This window comes from Clarias gariepinus, chromosome 16, assembly GCF_024256425.1.
Source record: "Clarias gariepinus isolate MV-2021 ecotype Netherlands chromosome 16, CGAR_prim_01v2, whole genome shotgun sequence".
NCBI classification, from domain to species: Eukaryota; Metazoa; Chordata; class Actinopteri; order Siluriformes; family Clariidae; genus Clarias; species Clarias gariepinus.
In genome coordinates this window covers 16,840,721-16,856,412 of record NC_071115.1, presented here as the reverse complement: position 1 = coordinate 16,856,412, position 15,692 = coordinate 16,840,721, and the positions used below count along the sequence as shown (strand labels likewise).

General features: G+C 36.8%; 1 protein-coding gene across 1 annotated transcript in view; it reads right to left on the bottom strand.

The window, feature by feature from the left end:
* Positions 1-15,692, bottom strand: part of grb2b (growth factor receptor-bound protein 2b) — a 37,226-nt gene that overhangs the window by 11,036 nt on the left and 10,498 nt on the right. Inside the window, exon 3 of the mRNA XM_053514022.1 lies at positions 321-418. Coding sequence (XP_053369997.1) covers positions 321-418 — 98 coding nt within the window. The remainder of the gene's footprint in view (positions 1-320; positions 419-15,692) is intronic.

Below are 15,692 nucleotides of genomic sequence, written 5' to 3'. Positions count from 1 at the left end.
ACCATAATTATACAACTAAATATTAGTTCAGAGATGCACAGAAAAGATTCAACTTCAAGCATTTTTGTTTAAACGGTAAATTCATCACTTTGTAAAGATGAATGATGTCACTGCTATTTTTTTGAACACACTGCATTTTTTTTCATGTTGTGATTTAGAATAGATTATGCAGGGTGTCCAATGCATTTGCGTGATTTTAATTAAAAGTTATTACATGGATATGGAGCTTTACTCACTTTTTTCAACACACTGCAATTATTTTGAACACAACTTTACATCCCCGTCGGTGAGGTGAAGGAGACTTGAACTGCTGTACTTACGGATGTGCTTTCATTTCAATGTAATTCTTTGGGATGAAGCCATCTTTGCCGTTCAGCTCTGCCTTGTACCAATTCTGGTCGCATTCTTCATTTAAGACCTGCAATCAAACAGAAGGTATTTACAGGTTAGTTCAACAGGTTACTGCACACAGATCAACATTTTACCAGAAACAACAAAACAAGGAAGGAACGAAAGCAAGAGAGCTCCGTGTAAGAGAGATTTAACCATTTTCGAAAAAAACAGAAGAATGGGGGAGGTATCTGTTTTAATGCATGGGCTACCATGCACACTACGCACTGATAACATCGACACTTTATATGGCACACGTGTGTGTAGTATTCCAGTGTACGCTTGAACACTTATAAACTAGAAGCTCATCACACATTTCTGAATCAAATAAATAACTGAAGACCGATTATAGTATAGTAATGCATAGTGTATACATAGTGTAGTATGTACAGTGGTGTCAAAAGTATTCACATTCATTATGTGAGTAGAAGTATAGATAGTAGGGTTTAAAAAGACTTCTTTAGAAGTTTAAGTATCAACTTAAGATTTTTACTCAAGTAAAAGTGTAAAAGTACTGGTTTCAAAACTACTTAAAGTATAAAAGTAAAAGTAATGTGAGGGGGGAAGCGTTAAGGATAAAAGCTTAGGCTGTGCCACGGGCCTATATACTGCACTAACACCTCATAAAAAAAGAAAATGTGTGTTTTTGTTGTATTTTTTAACGGCCATAGTGATTTGGGATACTGTATCTTGCTGGAGTGTGTGACGTGACGTCATGTGCAGGTGCGATGGATCGCGTACCAACCAATAGAGTGTCGGAATGGTATGTTTATACTTCTCATCCAACCACAATCAAATTCGCTCCATCCGAATGGCGCGATTTATACGGATGTTTTTTGTGTTTGTTTTTTGAATGACAAGCTGAAATAAAATACGAGTAACAAGGCTATTTTTAAAATGTAAGGAGTAGAAAGTACAGATAATTGCGTGAAAATGTAAGGAGTAGAAGTAAAAAGTCAGCTGAAAAATAATTTCTCCAGTAAAGTATAGATACCCAAAATTTCTACCTTGACACCTCTGCTTTAAAGGTGGGTGTTATGACTTGCTTCTGTGAAGTCAACGGGGTGCAGATGAGCTGCATGGTGTAGGATGTAGGAAACAATATTAAACCTGTGATTATTCATTAACAGGTCTTGGCAGAACTGAAAAAGTGGGACGAACCAATATGCACTTCCTACGCAATTTACTGCATGAAGCAATAAATACTCACGCGCGCACCGCATCCTCTTTTGCTTTTGCGTACACGACGATTCCAGGGGCATTTCCTTCGGGTGATCCTAATCACCCTCTGCCTCTGATAAGACTCAAAAACTGATTACTGTATACGTCCCAGTTAACAGCGAGCACTGTTAACAGCACTTTTCTGCAGTCTCGCCACAACTGGGATAATTTCTAAACAGTTAAATCGTTTTTATTCCTTCCTTAACCAGACATCAGTATGTTTAAATCATTTTCTGGATAAGGAATTCTGAGCTTCAAATTTGTGTTTCGTCTGAATTACTTTGCAATTATTTAAACAAGCCATGCAGCTCACAGCCAGTACAGGTAAGTTTTTACACAATTATTTAATATAATGTAGAAAGACGTTGGTAGAAAAGTGCAGTTTTAACAGCAAAGCAATTGTGTAGATTTAGGGGAGAAGAAATATTTAACCGTCAAGAGGAACAACTTCAATATAAGAAATGAATTAAAGAGATGTTGCAACATACGTTCTCCGTTGAGAGCCGGTGTATGTGTGAGGGGTGTTGATCTGAACCTTTGTGTCTCCAAGCAGCTCAACGTGGAGTAAACAAAGACGACATGGAAGGGCGAGACTGCAGTTTAACCACACGCAGCACAGAAAATACCCTACTATGACAACATTTCACCAATGGTTAACACCTACAGCGCTCCACAAACCAGAACAGGCTGCAACACTCGTCACAACCCTCAGAGACTTTGTTTATTAAGAAGACACGCTGCTACCAACATTTGTTTTTCCTTTCCAATGCCATTATAGCATGAATTTACTAGTGCAAACCATTATGTGACATCATATATTTCTAGAGAAAATATTTGCATGTTTGTTTACACGCACGCACACACACCAGTGAATTACAGGCTCAAGAGTTACCTCCTGCTGTCAAGCCTAGGAAATGTTAACAATTAATATTTTAATAATCATATTATCTGTTGATTATTGAAACAAACAACTGACCAATTCAGATTATATACAAACACCACAATAACTCAATATCTCTTACTTAGCAATCAGTTCATTTTTTAAAATAAAATTCCCTGCTGAACAAAAATGAATACAAATTGCAACACGCAATTATAATCAAAGTGGGACAGCTTAAGAGTTACTTCGTGTTTGGCCACAATATCAATATAAGGGAAAGTTATAACCTAATCAATACACAAATCTTGACCACATGACACACAATGAATTATCTTGCGGTAGTTCAGCACAAGTAGTAAAAGTGGCCATAGCCCTTTAAAGACATCTGAAAAATAAAACGTATCCATGGACATAATTTACAAGCCTTATAGAGCTCAGTCTGGATGCAGCGGGGAAGGTTTTAGATTCCATGTGCTGGGGTTTTTACATAATGTACTGGAAAGAGATTCGCGTTCCAGTACACTCGAGTATAATCCAACTGCCCGAATAAAAATAAACAGGTACTTGTCGTACACTGTTGAACTTTAACGAGGTGTAAGACAAGGCTGCGGAATGTCACCACTTGCTTTTCGCCCTTAATATAGAGCGACTCTTAATATCAGACAAACTGATAGCAGTAAAAGCACCAATATAAATGAGAAACAACACTAAAGTGACAAAATTGGACTTTAAACAACTGCAAGATAAATTTCACCTGAAGTGGGACCGGTGTACATTGAAGCACTTGGGTGTAACGACACTCAAGGAAATCACTCGATTAGCAGAAATTAATATTTAATTATTCCCTAGTGGCCAAAATAAAATCCGACAAACAAGATTTTTCTTTGTTTAATCTCTGCAAAACAGTTATCTGAAAGAAATAAAGCAATTTACTCAATCATATTGCAAGAAAAATAACCCAGTGTTACATTTATATTGTTAAAGGATGAAAAATTATGATGTTGATAAATTGTTGCAACTAAGATGACCATGTCAGGTAGAAAGAGACTAAAACATCACAAATGAAAAAGCCACTGATTAAGGCAGTAACGTGTAACATTTGAATGGGATTTGGAAAAATTAATTAACAAAATCCAAAATCCATGAAAATAAAATCTGGGACTCGATCTAGGAGGAATATACATTACAATATGAACTAAGAATAATCAGGCAATGTGCCTATGACCCTGATTTTAAGAGGTTAATCACAACTACACACCCTAGACAAAAGCAATACCTTGGTGTGCAGTAAGCACAATATAAAGGAAAAGAACAACAAACTCTGAAAGAAAAACACACCTCAGAAAAGCAAGACTGCTTCAGGTATTTACAATCACAGCATTACGTTGGTTAAGTGTATATATATATATATATATATATATATATATATATATATATATATATATATATATAAAAAAATTACCCACTTGGATCTAGATGACCCAGTGCTGAAATAAGTCAATCAGAGTCAATTTTTAAACATTATAATATAAAGATTGTAAAGGGGCTTTATGATAAAAACCCTTCATATAGTATGTTAAAATAAATGAATAAAGTAAGGCAACTTTGGGATTTTACCATAGTTTAATTATTATGGTTTTTCCAAACAAACGACCAAATAAAAAATTAAAAAATAACACAAAACATGAACTTGAGAGTGTGAATTTGGTTGGAAGTACTTGATTAGATTTTTCAATTAAGCTGGTAGTAAACTTCACAGGGGACGACTCTCAGTGCTGGAGACTGTGTGTGAAAGCCATGAGGCCAATCACAGGCGTATATTTTAGGAACACCCTGTAATTTAAAAAAATACTGGTCAGAGACATGCAAAATGTATTGTAAAAAAGTACTGTATACTGGATGAAAAGATTATCTTCTCACTTTAACTACAAATGAAAAGATATTGGTTTCCTGTCATAATTTTTTATTTGTGTTAGTGCTGGAATTATTATTGTTGTTATTTTTCTATTCATTTCAAATGGTTCAGATAATACAATAGACCGCCTCCTAAAACGCTGATGTCCACTTTGCTTTATAATGTACAAGGTTACTGACAATCGCATAAGATGCAAAAAACATTTGAAAAAGGGATAATGAAAATAAAAGGTTTCCAAGTCATCCTGTTTTGTAACCAGCAAATGTTTTTAGTTAATAAAAAAAATAAAGAACCTGTAGGGGAAAAAAGCCTCCTGAAGCTCTTCACTTACAAATGACACTACTGTTTCTGATGGGAAAAGACTTAACATGCACTCTGCCAATTTGGTTTCACCTTGACCAGTACACCGTGCCTGGATACTGGGGATAAGACGGGAAGCCTTCCTGTCTTTATTCATGTCAGTGATCTCAGTAAAGTACATCAGGGGGTTGATGTGCATCACTTCTTGAACTTAGTCACAATGTAAATTCTTGCATTTACAGCCGAGCCTCTTATCAGCAACAAATTCCTGAAGTGTTTACATTGAACACATATTTTCATGCTTGTACAAATCGATTCAACTGCAGGAATTACCATCAACCCAAAATACCTGTTGTGTGGGGGGGCGAGGGAGAATCTCGACGACAAGCCTCTAGGGACATAGTGTTCGTAATCTGATTTCAGGAAAAGCCTCCAAGCAAGAGGAAAATTAATTTCAAAAACAAAAACTGTACACTCATTTGCAATAAAGCACTATACAGACCTCCAAAGTTATCACACCACATAATTTGAGGCTTTTTGCGATCTTATGGTTACCTGAAGCTAAATAAATACGCCTGGCTGCACACACAGTTTACTAAGCACCATAAAAAGAGAACCTATAACATCAGTTTCCTGTTTGTATATCTGACTATAAATACTATTATTATTATTAGCAGCAAAGATCAGGCGCACATCACCAGTGAATATTTATCAAGCAAAGCTAGTTTAATTTCTATTTCTAAAATACATTAATCTATGGCGAGTTTAAAATATTAATATATTTACAGTATTATACTAATTACATCAATGTTTATATTAATTATTATATTAGATATTTATTATTTAAATATTTTATATTCATATTATATTTATAATATATATTTTATGTATATTAAGGGCTGTGCAAATAATTGAATTTCGATTTCAATTTCGGGTTTCAACGATCACAAAAATGGTGTAATCGGAAAAAAACGATTATTCACTTTAAAAAAAATTTTTTTGACCTGCGTTCTGACGCGTGCGCGCGCATCCGCACTTTCACACTTCCAGGAGCCCGGACTCTTTCACTCTATACTGTCAGCGAAGAAGTTGCGCAAAATTTAAACACCGACATTTAAAGACCGACATATGACCAACTAATTAAGAAACAGAAAGAACGACGAACAACCCCCACAAAATCCTCGGCAACACATACATCCATTAAAGACACGCTCTTCAGTGCAACTCCAGATCCATCCAGCTCAGAAAGGCACAAAAAAATTACAGATGCCGTTACATACTTTTTAGCCAAAGACTTTTTAGCCCTATTAGCACGGTTGAGAACGAAGGATTCAGGAAAATGATAAATACTCTGGACAAGCGTTATGCTTTGCCATCTCGACACTATCAATAATAATTTATAATTTAATAATTATTTTATTTAATATTTATTTTATTTATTACTTGTTTTCAAAAGATTGTGGAAGTGCACTACATTGTTGATCTTGTTTGCCTTTATCTGTTTTATCTGTCTTAATCTGTTTTAAAGAAAATTACTGTTCTGTTCAATAAATGCAACATATTTCCAAAGTCAGTAAGTAATCATGTAAAATAAACGTGATTTTTAATCATGACAAAAATAATCGTGATTAGGATTTTTTTCCATAATCAAGCAGCCCTAGTATATTATTTTATTTCTATAATACATCCATCTGCAACAAGTCTCCTTTAATTTAAGCTTGTATTCATTTTATTTCTGGATTTACTTCTGGATTTCTTTTTTACTAATCTTAAGGATCATTACAATAAGTACTGTATTCTTAGTCTTTTTCATGCTACAGGTCTTAGTAGCGGTCCGCTAAGGTCTCCTCAGGTAGGGGGCCATGAACATGAAAGTATCATTTATTCATGTTTGTCTAAAACAGGCTTTCGCAAACCAAGTACTGATGAGATGTTCAGTAGCAGTTGGCTGATTTCTTTTGGGAAATAAAATCACACATGGATGAGGCATTTAATCAGGATGAGGATCATGTTGCCTTTACGAACATTCCTGTTAATAGCCAAGCTGGCCGGCAAGCAAGGAAGTACACTGTAACGTAGCAGTCATGCTATACAACGGGAACAATTAAAAAAATTCTCATCTAAGGTTGGAAAAGTCATTTTTATAATCGGCTGTATACATCATGTATACATTATATAACAGTGAAATTCTTTTCAGAAACAGCCATGTCCCGGAGGAGAAAGGTTTAGGGGTCTCGCTCAAGCGTGCCACAGAGGCATTTTTTCAGTTCAGGGCCTTGAACCTCTGACCTCCTGTTCAGTAACCCAAAACCTCAACTGTTGAGCCACCATATGTGTAATGATGTGATGGCTGTCAGCCAGTTAGAGAGAGAGAAAGGACCGTGTGCTAGCAACACTGCAGCTGTCCACAGGATCTGCTACAAGGCAGGCAAATGGAGAGTACATTTACAGCATTGTTTGCACTTTTCTCAAACAGTTGTTGTTTATTGATGCATTCACTCAGACTACAGATGTAATCATACATTGTGGCATGAGGTACTGCGATGTGAACAAGAAACTATGTGATATCAGCATTCTACTGCACCGTTTGTGCAACCGAATATTAGTCATGTGATATTTTAGTGGCGTGTCTGCAAGATTATGAATCTTTATACATTTACGGATCAAAATACTCTCGACATTCAGGACTGCGACGAAACCAGCTTTCCTCTCCGCTTGATTTCGCTAAGCCGCAACTGCAGAGCCAGTTTCTATTTCTGTACCAGAAGTCAAGGATAATCTTGTCCACAGATGGTTGGGACTCCTGCTGATACCCAGAGCAACAATAATAAAAAAAAAAAAAAAAGTCACATCAGGGTATCATGAGGATAAATCATTAACTAACTCTGATGACATCTTTTCAACAGCTACACCATTTCAAATTGCCCCAATTAAGATCTCAATATTAACGGCTAAAAAAATGTAAAGCACGATCTTAGGAAAGAAATCCTGAATATTACTAAATAATATTTACTATATTAAAGTATCTCTAATTTTTTTATAAAAGAGAGGTCGCTTTGTATCTCTCACAAGGCACTATTAACAGTTCGGCATGTGACTCAACAGAAAGTTGCTCCAGCACAGCTTTACACTACAGTAAACAGTAAAGGACACTACACAAAGCTTACTATCACGGCTACTCCATTCACAAAGCTGCGTGTGATGGTACCAGGCTCTCTGTGGCTTTGTTCATCAGCACTTGGAGAGTTTTCTATACAGACACAGTTAAAGTGTGGAAGGCCTCTGGGGTTAGTTAAAACAAGTGTGTAGCTTAAAAGCAAACATGGCCAAAGTAATTCTGGCCAGGAAGTCTATTTCAAAACCAAGCAGAGGTTAGAGATAGCATACTTGGTATCTTATTGCCTCATTAGCAAAGGAACAGCCTTCGGCTGTGCCTCGATGATGAGATAATTGTTGCCTCGAACGTGTACATACGATGCTGCCATGAATGAGGTTAAGGGAAGGAAAAAAAAAAACAAACAAACAAAAAACTACCAACCTTGTGAAAATGTATTAGCTGGGGTTTTATGGTAAACAGATCCGCCGGCACCACAGCTCTGTCAAAAACTTTAAAAAACTTTGTTCATAATTACCACTAAACTGTTTATCATGTCGACAAGATTTTTCCTAACAATTTCAGATGATACTTTTCTAAGGTCAGTCAAGTCAAAAATACAAAAAGTGGCGGTATTTTACACCAAACAGTCTCCATTTACTTTAAGAGAAAGTCAGGGCTCTGTTTGTCCAATGGGAATATCAACAGTTTTGTACGTTAGTGAGTTTTAACTTACTTTACCAAACTTTAACAAGCTGTCAGTCATTTCAAAATGTTGATTGGTTTGGATGCTGTTATTACTGGAAGGAAAAAAAAAAAAAAGCAGGCTACTCTTCTTGTATATTTCCTAAATAAGTCACCAATGTATTACAGTATCATATCTGATGGTAAAGCACAAGAGTGATTTGATTTTAAAACTTAATTAAACTAAATTTAAAACAAAACTAGACACGTAAAAACCACAAGCAATTACAGCCTCCGTGACTTCTGATGTCTCTGAAGAAGAAATTCAGCTGAATAATTAAAGTGCCATTTTAAAGGTTGCTAATATTGCTTAATGAGTCTCTTAAAACAGGTTTACATGTATGCAAGGTCAAAAAACACTTTAGTTTTATCCAAAAATAGATTTAATTTTACTCCATTTCTAAATGATTCGTATACAACTCGTGTGAAGCAGTTCGAAGATTCAGTCTGTCTAAACCCCTCCTTTCCGTGAGCCCTCATTGCTGTGATTGGTCAGATGGCACAGTGATTTTTGACTGGTCAACCGCTACAGCGCGTGTCGGAAAAAGAAATGCCCATGACCATAACAGAATGACGGCCCTGGAGACCCGTCAATACATAGAAAAGATGGCGTCGGTTTTACCGTGTAACAACCAGCTAATTTTATATTAACTGTGGCTACGAAAACTGAGAGGTTTTTTATCTTTGTGTCGGTGTTCCGTTAAAAGGCCGGTGAGCAAAAAGGACAAACATAAAACCTGTAGATAAAGCAAACGTGTATTATACAAAACTAAATAAAGTAAACGAAAAAGGTGCACAACAACCAAACAGAGATATAAACAATATGTACAAACTACTTATAATAAACTGTATGTGTGCGAGTGAGTGGAGAATGTCCCAAGTCTGTGTTTATTGTATGTGTGTACACACCAAAAAAAAAGCAAAAAGGACAAACAAGTAGATAAAGCAAACGTGTATTATACAAAACTAAATAAAGTAAATGAAAAAGGTGCACCACAACCAAAGATATAAACAATATTTACAAACTATATATAATAAACGGTATGTGTATGTGTGCAAATGAGTGAAGAATGTCCGAAGTCCGTGTTTATTGTATGTGTGTTAAAGGAGTATAGTTCGGTCATACCAGGGTTAATGAAGTCTGAGAGGCCAATGACGGACGGTGAGAAGTCCAGGGAATATGTCCAGTCAAAGATAATCCGGTTCAAAAAATCTTCGAAAAGAAACGATCCACAATGATCCCCCCCACACACATTTTTTCCCCTCGGGGCTTGCCATAGGTGCGAGGGCGAGGGCGCATGCGCCTTCTATGTTACGGAGTGACGTTGATCCGTAACAGAGTAAAAATAGATTTGCTAACAACTCGTTTAGGGGAATGTGAGCCGATTCTTTTTTTTAAAATAGACAAAAACTCAGCGGCACAGATAGTGCAGATAGTTTATGTTCACATACAGCTACATGACACACTGCATAAAAAGAAAATATTTGAAAAAGCATAATAGTGGCACTTTAACTTCTTCCACTGTGACTTATGCAAAGCCAAGGAAACAAATCTGGTGTAGTGCTGCCATTACAACACCATACTGATATGGGTACCATGAAACCAAAAATGAAGACGGCAATAATAAATGATACTTTCATGTCCCCTGCCTGAGGAAACATTAGCGAACCGCTACTGCACCCGTACTAAGACCTGTAAAAACACAGCAGAGCACAGGGACTTCAGACAGTTCACACTTATGGACTGTGTGTGTGTGACTAGGCCTCCTTTTATAAACAGGATGTTGGTTTAAAGACTATTTTTGGACATGGTCCATACACACACACACACACACACACACACACACACACACACACACACACGGTTTCACCAAAACCGTGAAAGATTCTTTAATACGTAAGATACATAATAATCCCACACATAGAAAAGTACACATGTTTTAGAAATTTCAGACATCAAAACTCCAGTCAAGGTTTTTCAGGATGTCATTACTTTTCTTTTAGCTCCACCTCATTTGCGTGTCTCAATCTGTCAGACGAACATGACGAGGTTCTTTGGAATCATTTTCTCTCCTGTGAGCTATGCATCGCAACAAATCAGATTTCAGACAGGATGTTGGTCATCACGGACAACATGTAGATTTTTTGGTTCGACATGCGTTACTAATGACACCAGAAAAAGAAGATTACAAAACTTTAACCATTTGTGATCTGTACTGACATGAAGAGAGAAAAAATGTTGTCTACCTCAACTTTGTGGAACATCTGGAGAACAATAACTCTAAAGACAATTAACTTTCTCTTTTAGGGTTTTTAGGAATTATATTTTTATCAAATCATGTTGGGTGGAAAAAAAAGGAAAATAAAAAAAAATAAAGAACATCATGTGATACAGCAGGAAATAAATATAAATATAAGGTCTACTCCTTTCTAAAAGAAGAAGATGAATTAACAAAAAATCAAAACAAGACTCAGAGGATCAGGACATGTTTAGAGGGTTTCACATTCCTTGATCATCTCAGTCTGGTCTGTCCTCCTAAATGTTGTTTATATTTAAACTGAGACTCCAGATGTTTAGCAGGATATTAGGACAACTTCTGCATGATACACATTAAGATCTCCAACTATCAAAGAAAAAAAATCTAAAATTGAGTCCATATTCGCTTCTAAATAAACCTAAAACGAGCACATTCGACACGATTACATCACATCCTGATCAGCATGGGGCCGCTGATTAAAATGTGTAGACAGAAGAGGAATGACAAGCAAAAGGGAAAGGAGAAGGAAAAGGAGAGGTACAGGGAAAAAAGAAGAAAAAAAAACACGCAAATATTCATTCTGACCTTCATAGCGTTTTAAACTGCTCTGTGATCATAAAATTCACAAATTCGACAGAAAGTTCTCCATTTGGCTTCACCTTCAGAGCTTCACCTACTGTATGTGTGGATTTTAATTAAGGTCAGTCGGAGGGCAGATATGTGGCAGGACTGAAGTAAACTTCATTATTTAGATTAAATTTGATGAATATTATATTCTCCAATTACTAAACAAACAAATAAAAGCATGAAAGATAAGCGGTCGAGGACACACACACACACACACACACACACACACACACACACACACAGGTGGATACAGGGATTACACACAGAGTGCTGTTATCAAGACACCTGCTTATGAATCTATAAGAAGAAAACCAGAAACTTATTATTAATTAAGTCAATAATTGCTTTTTATAAATCACAAAAAAATTTAATGCCCAAGAGGAATTTTTATCCTGGCGATTTTGCTGCACAAATCAGTAAATAAATAAAAAAAACAATAAATTAGACATTCAAAAAAGTCAACAAGCAAATACAGCCACAAAGACTTGCAACTGTGATTGATTCTCATCAAAGGCGATGAGAATTATAATACTACCAACACTGATGGCGCTTCATTTTTATGTCCAAAAAAAAAAAAAAAAAAAAAACACGCCTCAGATTCTGTCACTATGTCTCACTGTCTCTACATTACTAGGCATGCGCGGGTTTGTCATTGTGCTGTGATCATGTCGATGAGCTCACAGGCCAGTAATCACAGCAGGAGGGAGAGCTGCTCTTATCTGTTTACCGAGCAAGACAATATGTTGGTAAACGACGCGTCTGGTCCACACACACAATAGATAAAATGTACACTACCAGCAGTGTTGGGGGATGTTACTTTTTAAAATAACTAATTACATGACAAAATTATTGTCTTTAAAAAATAATCAGTTGCATTACAGCGTTACTTTCTGATAAAAGTAACTACTTCGAGTACTGTCCATTGCAGAAAATAAAAACTCCCTTGTGATTCCTCATGTATGTTGTTTTAGTCAAGACCTTTAAAGTTATTCTACCATTATCACTCAGCAAAGTTTGGCCCATATTCTGTTAACTTCTGATACCCCTATCTCACCTATGCGGTTTCGTGTGGTGGCCGTAAGTACTTATGGGGGTGTTTATTGGGGGCGTTTATTGGGGGCGAGGCTTTTAGGACGACTTTCACACACGCACTAATGGATTGGGAATGACTGATGTCTGGCTCATGGATTACATAAATTGTCTGAATAATAGACAAACACTGATTGCACCACACATTAAAAAGGAAGAGAAAAAAAACCCAAACACACACTATTAAACTAATATTTAATTGATATTTCTGTAGTGTGTGGAACCGCTAAGCAACCAACAACTTGGAATCTGTTTCACAATAAAAGACTCACATCCGATTTTTTTGTGTTAAGATTCAAGGCGAGAAAAGGTTTCTCTGAGTGCTGAAAAATTTAAATCTGTCACAGAGCTCCACCCCAAAACATACTCTAACTAAAGCATTTTTTTCTTTTGTAGATATATGATAAAGATGTTGATGAACATATTTGTTTTGCGAACATACAAGCAATAAAGAAATGCTATTTCCTTTGTGTAATATAAAACTTCAACAACCACAAAAAAGCATCTGTTTCAGTTTGTGCTGCTGCTGCTGTGCAAAACATGCTGCACTGGTGCAGGCTCCAGCTTTCATTTTGCTTTTTCTGGGTCAATGTGAGACAAAAGGGAGAGAGAGAGAGAGAGAGAATTAAGAATGCTTGCTTGAGGGGAGGGAGGAAGACTTTAATTAAGAAATAATCAGTCCTGCTGCGTAGTCCCTAAACACACACACACGCGACACAAGGAAAATCTTCCTATCCTGCTGTGGGAAAAGACAGCTTTTCCACACAGCAGGGTTCAGACCGGGATAAACATCAAATTATGGAAAATACGTTGGGGCATTTGGGGTACGGCGGCTGCTTCCTCATAATAACTACTGCTTTTTATTTTAACCAGATGGAAAAATTATACCAATAACTAACGCTCGGGCGCTCGCCCCGAAGAGGCCACGGCACACTATCTTTTTCTCTTTCGTCTTAATTTCTCTTTACCAGCCGATTGATGGCACGGACCTATGGAGAAGGTCTGAAGCAGGGAGATCTTAAAAAATTACTTACAAGATTTACATCAAGTTAATCTGAATCAGGTTACTAAAATAAGAAAACAGGCTGGTGAGGGAGGAGGAAGAGGGCAGAGGACTTGCATTCAGAGAACCTAACAGGAAAGTTCTAGAAGAGTCAGACAGAGAGTAGAGACAGCACATGCTGCTCCATGAAGACAGGAAGGTGATGGGGGTGGAAGAGGCACTAAACAGGAAGTGAGAACAAAGTGGTACGAAGGGTGGCTGCAAAGTTGCATGCGCGTGTCACTGAGTTTACCGCTACATTCCTGCAATCTCACAGCTTAAAAAACTGATGCGAGTTACAGTAAACGGGTTAAAAATTATTTTCGAGCTATTCCATAAAAATAAACAATGCCTCATTACAGCACTGCTAGATCGGGGGAAACAATGGGTGAGTGAGTGAGTGTGTGTGTGTGTGTGTGTGTGTGTGTGTGTGAGAGAGAGAGAGTGTGTGTGTGAGAGTGTGTGGGAACGAGTTTAAAGTAAAGCGTCAGACAGATATTACTCTGTTTAAATGTGAAATAAAAGAGCGCACACACAGCAAACTGTGTAAACCAACCAATAATAAAACAACACTTTTTGGGTAAAGTCAAAGTTTAACTAAACTTTAGACAAGGTCACTAATGACTAACCATGCAAGTCCAGAAAATACATCTGCCTGAATTTCCACTTTGCATTTACTTCTGTATTCTTGCCCTGAGCACATTTCCTCAGAAATTATGTTATTCCAAAAACATAAAAAAAAAAAAGTTATGTCAGACATAATGTAAGACACAATGTGTATTCTGTCAAAACTTACAGCTCATCTAATTGTTCCAGGCACATGAAGACTTGGTGCAAACTCAAGGGCATTTTTATTTTTATTCTCCGTTTTCCATCGGAGTATGATTCAAAACCACAAGATCTCTGTGCTAAAACTGAGCTGTTTATAATACAAAAAAATTCCACTAGTCGCGTACACACTGACAATACTGTACGTCTGGTAAAACTGGGAGTCAAGAAAACCCTTCTCAGTAATAAACCAAGGACATGCGATCGATGAGGGAGAAACGCTCTAATTAGGACGCAGCAACACGGAGTGAAACCGGAGACGGCCAGTAACAGGAAGAGCGCGATTATTGCAAAGCATCTTTACTGATAACGTTTGAAGGTTTCACATTTTTCACACTGGAACATTTCGACAGGGAACGCTTCAAGTTAAAAGACAAATGAGTAAGATCTGTGGCAAATCGTTTTAACAGCTTTTTTTACTTTTGACCCACACACATGCCTCTGAAAAAGGACAGCAATCTTGGACTGTATATTTTAATGAACATTTTAGAGGCTCTTGTGTGAAGGCAAATCATACTTCTTCCTATTAACAAAAAAATAAAAAATATAGACAAACCAAAGAAGCCAGTCGTAAGACCTTATGATGACACACGGCTTTATGAAGAGTTTAGTAATCGGGTTCTGTGTAGTTGCAGTTCTTTCCATCTTTTTGTGTTACTGACCAAGACTATTTATTACACATTAAAAGAAAATTTAAAAGTACTTCCCTCAAAAAAAAAAAAACCAACAACACTGGGTTTTGTCACTACACTATAAAAGGACTGCTGCTTAAAAAAATAATAAAATCTGATCCGACACTGAAAATATCCATACCTCACATTTCGTGTCAAACGTGAATAAATCATGCCTTCAAAATTTGTTTCACCAGTGAATGCTCTTTACTGGAATGTATATTTTAAGAAAGACCCACATGTACCACAATTCCACAGTGCTAATGATCTAAATTGTATATGGTATGGCAACACCACATAAGAGAGTTGCTTGAAATGTCATGTATGTTCAATAGGGCATTAAAAAAATATAAAAATAAAGATTAAGCATTGAGTAGCCAGCTAATAAATGTAAGCCCAGTCCAGCATGACCAGTTTAGAGTCCGATTATCTGGATTAAGGGGTCCAAGCATGTTCCAGAAAGACATGTGGATAAAGACAATCTCATGAAGACATGGACTGTCAGGTCCTACACCTCAATCCCACTAAACATGTTTTAAATAAACTGGAATGCCAAAGGCCTCATCATGCCTGGCCTAAAGGTTCTTGTCCCCACAGCCAGACCGAAAAATCTAGAAGAAAGGGTAAGGGGAG